The sequence below is a fragment of the Brugia malayi genome, assembly GCF_000002995.4.
Source record: "Brugia malayi strain FR3 genome assembly, contig: Bm_v4_Chr2_contig_001, whole genome shotgun sequence".
Classification (NCBI taxonomy): Eukaryota; Metazoa; Nematoda; class Chromadorea; order Rhabditida; family Onchocercidae; genus Brugia; species Brugia malayi.
The window spans coordinates 60718-70271 of NW_025062476.1; the positions used below are offsets into that span (position 1 = coordinate 60718).

The window sequence follows — 9554 nt, forward strand, 5'->3', positions numbered from 1 at the left end:
ATTTGATTTTTTTTTAATATTTTAACATTTAATTAAAATGAATTTTTGATATTGCTAGAATTTATTTTGTAGAATAATATGTGAAATTCTAGTAAATTAATGAATTTTTATACAATTTAAATTTTAAATAAAAATTAATTATAATTGTGAGAATGAATTAAAACCGTCAAAAATTAAAAATTTAAATAGTTTTGCTAATCAAATATTGATTAAAACTTAATTTCGAATGATTATTTTATTATTTATGCTGACCAAATGACCAACCGTAAATGACCAGTATCCATGAAATGAATAAAAATTAATCAATTAAGTTCAAATTGTCCAATTTTTTTTTATGAATTGATAATTTCAATATTCTAACATTTAATTAAATTAAATTTTGACAATTCCGGCATTTATTTTATAGTTTAGTATACAAAAACCTAACAAATTATTGAATTTTCATAAAATTTGATATTTAGATTTCAAATAAAAATTTAATTGTAAGAATGAATTAGAACAGTGGCAAGTTAAAAATTTAAATAATTTTGCAAATAATACATTGTTTAAAACCTAATTTTGAATGATTATTTTATTATTTATGCTGACCAAATGACCAGTATCCATGAAATGAATAAAAAATAATCAATTAAATTCCAATTATCTAATTTTTTTTTATGAATTGATATTTTTCAATATTCTAGAATTTAATTAAATTAAATTTTGACAATTCCTGCATTTATTTTATAGTTTAATATACAAAACCCTAACAAATTATTGATTTTTCACAAAATTTGATATTTAAATTTGAAATAAAATTTAATTTGAATTGTAAGAATGAATTAAAACCGTGATAAATCAAAAATTTAATCAATTCCGCTAGTCAAATATTGATTAAAACTTAATTTTCAAAGTTTATTTAATTATTTATGCTGATCAAATGACCAGTCGTAAAAGACCAGTATCCATGAAATGAATAAAAAATAATCAATTAAGTTCCAATTATCTAATTTTTTTTTTTTTAATTTTTTTTTTGATATTTTTCAATATTCTAACATTTAATTAAATTAAATTTTGACAATTCCTGCATTTATTTTATAGTTTAGTATACAAAAACCTAACAAATTATTGAATTTTCATAAAATTTGATATTTAGATTTGAAATAAAAATTAATTTCAATTGTAAGAATGAATTAGAATAGTGGCAATTAAAAATTTAAATAATTTTGCAAATAAAACATTGTTTAAAACCTAGATTTGAATGATTATTTAATTATTTATGCCGATCAAATGACCAGTCGTAAATAACCAGTACCTATGCAATGCATATAAATTGATCAATTAAGCTCGAAATATCTAAGTCTAAGCATTATTTTATTATTTAAAATGTCAAATGACCACAATGTATGTGACCATTTCCAGCACTATGCGTATATAATAATCATTTTTTTTTTATTAAATGATATTTTTTAATAGTTTTAACATCCTTTGAAATTAAATTTTGATAATAGTAGAACTTCTTACCTAGTTTTATATGCAAATACCCGTATAAATTATGGGATTTTTGTAAATGTATTATTTAAATTTGAAATGTAAATTTATTTGAATTGTAAGAATGAATTAAAACCGTGATAAATTAAAAATTTAGTCAATTCCGCTAGTCAAATATTGATTAAAACTTAATTTTCAAAGTTTATTTAATTATTTATGCTGATCAAATGACCAGTCGTAAATGACCAGTATCCATGAAATGAATAAAAAATAATCAATTAAGCTCGAAATATCTAATTTTTTTTTAATGAGTATATATTTTTTAACAGTTTTAACATTTAATTAAAGTAAAATTTGATATTACTAGAAATTATTTCGTAGTCTAATATACAAAAAAGGCTTTGATTCATTGCAAATCATAAAATTTTCATAAAATTCGATCTTAAAATTTCAAACAAAAATTAATTTTAGCTGCAGAAATGAATTAAATCTACGACAAATTAAAAATCTTATTAATTTTGCTTCTCAAATATTAAAAAAAGCTTAGTTATTGAAATTTATTTTCATATTTATGTTGTCAGTTGACCACACCGTAACTGACCGTTATCCATGCAATGCATAAATTTAATCAATTCACTTCAAAATAACTAATTTTTTTTAATGAATTGACATTTTTTAATAGTTTTAACATTTAATTAAAATCAAAATTGATAAAACTAGAAATTATTTCCTCGTTTAATATACAAAGGAAATTAAAAAAATTTTCACCATAATCAATTTTTAGATTTGAAAAAATGCTTAAGCCTAAGCCTAAGCATTATTTTATTATTTAAGATGTCAAATGACCACAATGTACGTGATAGTTCCCGCACTATGCGTATACAATAATCAATTTTTTTTTATTAAATGATTTTTTTTTAATACTTTTAACATCATTTGAAATTAAATTTTGATAATAGTAGGACTTCTTACCTAATTTAGTATGCAAATACCCGTACAAATTATGGGATTTTTATAAATTATGGTATTATTTAAATTCGAAATATAAATTAATTTTAATTGTAAGAATGAATTAAAATCGTGAAAAATTAAAAATTTAATTAATTTCTAAAGTTTATTTTATTATTTTTGCTAGTCAAATGACCACGGTGTGTGTGACCAGTACCTTGCAACGCATAAAATTCAATCAATTAAGTACAAAATATCTATTTTTTTAATGAACTGATAATTTTCAATATTTTAACATTTAATTAAGATTAGTTTTTGATATTGCTAGAATTTATTTTGTAGATTAGTAAGCAAAATTCTAAATTCCATAGAGCAACACAGTGACACACAGCGAAGATAAAGTATATATAACTCTAAAAGATTTTAGTAGTAGTGAAGCTTTATAACTGTATTCTTAAGTTAAGAAGGTGCTTTCTACATATTTTTTTCTATTGTACTGCTTTCATTTCATCTATTTTAGTACTAAGTTCTAATATTTTAGTCGCAACACAAGACACCGCCCATGCTATTGCTGCAACTACAACTACTGTTGCTATTATAGGATAGCCCGAATGCGACTTGCGACTGTTTCAGTTACAAAAAGTGCTGTTGCTGTGCAGTACTATTGTTAAATCAAAAGACATTTTACTCTGTTGGTCAAATCGCTTCATTCTCTCTTCAGACCAAAGATTTCACCTCTTAATTATGTAGTGACTTTTGTTAAAATCGCTCGGGATTTTACCATCATTATTCTCTAACAAAACATTTACTCTTTTACCTATTAAAGTCTTAATTACTCCTTTGCAGCTATATCGAGTATCTGTGCACCCTTGCTTGCTTGATACAATGTAAACAAGGAGTGCGTTTGTCTTTATCTATTGCATTAGCATTTGCTCCCGCTGCTATTAAAGTTTTTACTGTCTCTGTATCGTCAGTAAAATGTAAATGGGTTATTCCATATTTATCTGCTGCAGGAACATCTGCTCCTCCTGCTCCTATTAGGACTTTTTCTAATCTCTTTACGACAGAACTGAGTAGCTATATGTGGAGGAGTGCATTTATCTTTATCGTCTGCATTAACATTTGCGCCTGCTTCTATTAGAGTCTCCGTTGCCTGTGCACCCTTGACACAATGTGAAGGAGTGCATTTATCTTCATCATCATCTACATTGACATTTCCTTCTAACGGATTTTTCACTGTAGCAATATGACTTCTTAACAGCCAAATGTATCTTTGTCCACTGCATTAATTAATATCAATTCCTTCCACCCAAATAAAGCTTTCACCACACTTTTTAGATTATTGTGAACAGCAAATGCAATAGTCCATTTTTCACTGCAAATAAGTGATTTACATCAAAATTAGTTTCCTTCCATATGTACTTAAATCCATTTTTTTTAAATTCTCTTTTATTTTTGCAATTGCGTTATCTTTACTTAATTGTTTCCTTATCGATTGCACTTAATATTTCTTTCCATTGTTCATATTCAATTGTCATCCCTTTTTAAATAATGTTTTAATTATCGTGGATTACGACAAAAAAGCCAACTCATTTTTTTTTTTCTTTTTTTGAGAGAAATTGTTATTTGAATGAATGCGTTGGTGAATTGTTACGCTACTTGAATGAATGCGAGACAAGCATCATGATAAAATTAGTTAAATTTTTAATTAAATGAAGAAGGCAAAAGAAACCCTGGGTTAATATCGAATAGATATTAATATTTATCAAATACACATCAACATTTCAGTCCAATCATCGCTCTCTGTTCCACCAACTCCTGAGTGGATTTCTAAAAGCAATCAGTATTATCTGCTCCACCAGTAAATAAGAAATTTGTTTCTTTACGCTTGACTAATTTCTCTGATTTTAGTAATTCATTTTCAATTTCAGAGAAAAACTCTTCATCGTTTTCATCAATAGTGGATTTCATTAAACTGATAGCATCGTTATAATCACTTTCTAGCTTTGAAAACGACTCTCTATCATTCTTAATTTTAGAATATTCGTTTAAAATTCTTGTCCCTCTTGGCTGTTTTGCGATAGATTACCATCCACAGTTTGAGACTACAACTTTTGGAGGCGCAATTTTGACACTTCTTGATAAAAGAAATAATCATGAGGTGTCAAAATTGCGGTGTCAAAAAAATTTTAGCTAAGTTCTGAAAATACTCAAGGATTTTTAGATTTTCATTATGCTTTAGATTCTAATATATTTATTATTAGCAGCAATAACAGTACACAAAATAGAAATTTAACCATATAATAGTTAAATAATGATAAATAATTGAAGGAAATTTTAAATTATGAAAGGAAGATAGATCCTTCAGAAACCTAGTACCATTTTTAGGACTTGCAGGTTCTGATACTCTAGCTGGAGTGATATCTATGTGGCATGGTAATAGCTCTCATGCTGCAGTATTTGATAACAATAAAGATTTGATAGATTTTTCAAAAGCAAGAGTATTTGGCTTGAAATGGCTAGCTTACTGAAAGATCCCGTTGCTCTTGGGTTGGTCTTGACTTATTATTTCACAGGATTAGTATATCTCTTGATGGCACTCCATCTATTATCGTCCTTAATGAGGTATGGACATTAATATATAATCCTCTTTTTGCATCTAAGATAAAGGACTGGTTGAAAGTGATGAGAAAATTAAATGCCTTTGTGGTTTTTGCTATTCAGAGCGTTGAAGATGCAAGCAAAAGTACTATTAGTAATATAAATGTACAGCAAACATCAACACAGATTTTTTTGTCAAATCTAAAAGCTACTAGTGTCTACCGAAATGTTTTCATGTTGACTGAACGCGAGTACATACTAATCAAGCACACAGATCCAAGTACTAGATTTTCCCTTGGTCAAACAAGGGATTAATGCTGTGGTGGCGAGAATAGACTTAAAAGGTTTAGATGATATAGTCAACACATTATGGACGTGCAGAGAGTGTCATACTATTATATTAAAAGAAGTCGGGGAGGATCCAAAAGTATGGTTGGTTTTTTATTTTATCAGAAGTAAAAAATGTTTAAGACTAAGCTGTCATTACGATATTTTTACTAGATATAGATTTTTCACTCTCATGTGCAGTACTTGCAGACAGAGAAAGTGGCACTGATAAGACGAAATTGTTAGCAGATTTAGTTCTGTTGCTAGCATTAGTCATGCCTCTAACCCTGACTATTGGACTTTGAAAACAGTTGCAGCTATTGCAAGAATAGCAATTACGGTGGTGAAAATCCCTTCATATCTAATTCAAAATTTCAAATATGATTTGTTAGCTACGTCCATAACGTTTCACGGTTCACCATTTTACCATTTGCGATTTTCCTTCTTTTAAATGTTATGAAAACTGTTATCCTCTCTATGATTAGACTGATCGGAAAGCAGAGTTGACGGCGTAAGCGGATGTGAGCAGTTAAGTTAGAAAGTATAAATTCTACCGAAACTTCTTCGAACTAAAATAAAGACAAGCTTTAATCTCATTTACCTGAATAACACAAAGGAAAGTACAGTTTCGGAAACAAAAATATTACTGTGAGCTATGTTAATGTTATTTCTACATGTATTTCTATTAAACGACCATGACCAACGTCTCATTCTTATCGAAATCATCATCATCAATCATTCTTTTGTTTCTTTTTTGTGTCTTTTTGTTTTGGTTATCAATCGATTGGTTTTTATGAGAAAGGAATGGCAATCGATATTCCTTCTCTTGGAATTTTCTAGAAAACTTTCTCACAATAGGTTAGATTATTGGTGTGCGGTGGTGTTCAGCAAGGATTTAATTCAACTGTTTTACTCTTTGACTTTTAAAGTGTTAGATTTGTTGTAATAATAATAATAGTATTCGTCATTTTATTTATTTATACCTAGAATGTATTGTATTTTTAATTAGTTTATATTGTTTATTTTTTGACTCCTTCGTTTCATTTTCGTATTTTAAAGTTTATTTTTAAATTTGGCATTGTTGATTGCATTCTCACTTTCTTTTATTTATTCGTTATTTCTTTCATAATGTAGCGTTGATTCCATTGTATTGTTTTTTAATGCAAAATATGCTGTCACTAAGATGATCCCTTATGATCTTTGGCATGTATCAAATTTATGAACTGATGAACTTGCCTGCAACTGGAGAAGTCATATGGTGCAGATAGTTCTGTTTTGTCTAGAGGTAAATAATTTTGTGCTCATCACTATGCGATTATGGAATGGTTCGACGAACAGATAAATGCCGGAATGTAGCAGTACAGCGATGGTAATCGATCGGAACAGACAGTGCTGTAGTGGGTTCATCGTAGCTAGACAGTACTGCCAGGGTGAGTATGCCAGCCAGCCAGCCAGCCATTGAGTCAGCAACGCACATTGTACTACGTGTCGCGGAGGTTTTATCTACCAGCAAACTATAGAAAATGAAGTCGCCCATGCCAAGACGAACTGATGCTGAAATTTGCATATTTACGAATTTTAGTTTAAATTTAGCATCATATAGTACGCATTATTAAGCATTCTGAATTGTGGGATGATTGGCTTGATGATTGCGTGATGACTGGTCAGTTGCCGAGCTAGCAGGTCAAGAAAATGATGTGGCAAGAAAATAATTCCCATAGAAAAGTATTTCGCAGTATTTCCTATAGCCTTACCTTTCTGTCGCGTTATGCTTGAGGAAATTAATTGAAGAAATTTAGATAAAGTTTTGAGCAGATAATACTTATTTGATTGCTCTTATTTGAAAAAAATACTTATTTGAAAGAAAAAACATGTTAATCACATTGATAACGGCGAAAAGAATGGAGCGTTCTGAAGGATTTGTAATCAGAATGAGCTTTTCCACTGATACGTCGCAATGGACCGATGGGTGCAAGCACTGCGAATGCATCTGAATGCTTTCTTGTATTCGATTAGGAATCAATTCAATCTCTTTATGGAATAATTAAGATTAGAATATTTTATCTTCTCTAAAAGATAAAATTTATCTCTTTTCTCAAGTCTTTCCCCTTTTCTGGTCATTTTGATCGGCGATCTAATTTGTTGCAATGATCGCATTCATACGATTCTGCAACTGTCCACAATCTCATATGCACTGCTTACAGTCAGAGAGGGTTTCACAGAAATATTACTTAGATGGTACAGCGAACTCATCAACTTACCCCAAATAATAACGAACTCATCAACCCAAAGCATACCAATACAAACCACGCAGTATGTGTAGGGAACATTCGAAGGTAAAATACAGAAACCAATGAACAGTTGCAAATGACGTAGAATTGATGCATGTAAAGAGGAGTTTTTTTGGTGAAGAATACGAGGATACCGATGGTACCATATGTAATAACAGTAAGTGTTGTGAGTATAGGAGGGGCGGTCTGGAAGCCAATTGCTTTGAATAAGTCTCTGAAATATCTTACTATTCTTATGATCAATATGATAAAGGATAGATTAAGGATAATATGATAAATGATAGTTAATGACATAATTGGGCTAATGTCATCTGAAATTCACTGAAGAGAATTCCTTAACTTTTTAACTCATTAGCTTCTAAACTGCGACATCTCTTGCTTTTCAGTAAATTGAAGAGTTAAGTTCACTGACAAGAAATATTTTATAAAGCGTTCTCTGAAGGCAGTGACAATGAGCACTTGTGGTAATAACGCAGTTTGTTGCACGAATGTATTTTTTATAAAGTGACACCACTTTGTACATCGTTCTGATGCAATTAATTAATAATTGACGCTATTTGATTCAGCCTGCCTCTTCCGGATTTCAGATTCAGGTACAAGTTGCAGTCACTCTTGGTTGGATAATCTTTACCGGTTGTTATTCTGATTTATGTTTGTAATTCGGCTTTTAGTGCAAAATTTATTATAGCTAGCATCAACACGCATCCGATTCCATTTATCTGTGAATTTAAACATACTACGTAAAGCGATTCGAGCTACTGTGAGCTAGAAACATATTGATTGGAAATTGTTCCAGAAGCAGTCTCAAGTTCCATTTTTGCATGACATTCACCAAGATCAATCCCCCTAGAGAATTTGACCGGCGAATCTCAGTGATCTCAATTACAATTGCAATTATTCCGCAGCATTCGACAAGCCTTCACTATTAAATAGATTTTTCTCTGTTTTAAATCATTACCCATAAATGTAAGATAACCAACTTATCACTTAATGTAATGACAGTGAAGAACATTCGCTGCGGTGTTTCGTTCGAATCATCAAGTAGAAGAAAGTAAAGGTCAAATGAAGTCAATAAAGTTCCATTGCTGTGCAATCCAATTTTCTGACTACTTGCAAGCTTTGAGAGCTCTAGCCATCCCGTCGACGATTTCATTTTCGGTTGTATGATTATGGACCGGATCGAACTTATAATAGAAGACAGAATTCGAATCCTTTTTGGTATGATATATACCAATTCAAACAATTAGCGTTAACGTTATATTAAGAGTGACAGGAATCAACAATTTCTCAACCTGAAAATACATCTCACTATCTCCCCAAACAATATTTGGCTGTAATTTCAGTTCAAGTGTAGCCAGTCGCTCCATGGTGTATTTGCAAATGATACTCGACAGTGACAACTATCACTTCATTTCATATGCTGTAACACCATTTAAATCCCTCTCATTTCTCCTCCTCCTGTTCTCCTTCCACCTGTATCTTCTTTTTGACATTTTCAGATTTAAGCAAAAACTTGAAAATCAAGCGCAGTCTCACCTCAGCGCACGACAATAAAAAGTTCACCGACTGCAAAGCGCCCCTACAGAGAATAAAGATGGAGTTATTTTTCCTTCTCACTCTATTAAACCTGTCTTTCATCTAGCTACATATTTTGTAAACTTTAATTTTAAATAATTTGCATAAAAAATATGTATGGGTATGATTTCCTCACCGTCTGAACTCTCTAAATTTCTCTTATATTTCAAAGAGATATGACCACAGTTATCACATCGTAATACCACGCATAATAATGGATGCAGAAAGCAGCTGACTTGCCATCCTCTCACTCAATCGATGACTAAAGCACTTATGGGAGCAACAGCTTGTGACAATTGATAGGATTGGTGGTTACTGTGAACCGTAGTGCTGGGACATTCG

At 30.2% G+C, this 9554-nt stretch overlaps 3 protein-coding genes across 3 annotated transcripts; all 3 read right to left on the minus strand.

The window, feature by feature from the left end:
• Positions 1–6661: 6661 nt before the first annotated feature.
• On the minus strand, positions 6662–7641 carry Bm9268 (Uncharacterized protein; the record flags this gene model as incomplete). The annotated part of the gene is made up of 3 exons (XM_043077900.1): positions 6662–6900; positions 7229–7336; positions 7608–7641. The coding sequence occupies 3 exons, from the start codon at positions 7639–7641 to the stop codon at positions 6662–6664; spliced, it is 381 nt and encodes a 126-aa protein (XP_042933834.1).
• Positions 7642–8392: 751 nt separating this feature from the next.
• Bm7762 (Uncharacterized protein) lies at positions 8393–8790 on the minus strand (the record flags this gene model as incomplete). Its single annotated transcript, XM_043077901.1, has 2 exons — positions 8393–8483; positions 8618–8790. The coding sequence occupies 2 exons, from the start codon at positions 8788–8790 to the stop codon at positions 8393–8395; spliced, it is 264 nt and encodes an 87-aa protein (XP_042933835.1).
• An 82-nt stretch (positions 8791–8872) lies between these two features.
• Bm17 (Uncharacterized protein) lies at positions 8873–9275 on the minus strand (the record flags this gene model as incomplete). Its single annotated transcript, XM_043077902.1, has 2 exons — positions 8873–8929; positions 9174–9275. The coding sequence occupies 2 exons, from the start codon at positions 9273–9275 to the stop codon at positions 8873–8875; spliced, it is 159 nt and encodes a 52-aa protein (XP_042933836.1).
• Positions 9276–9554: the final 279 nt, after the last annotated feature.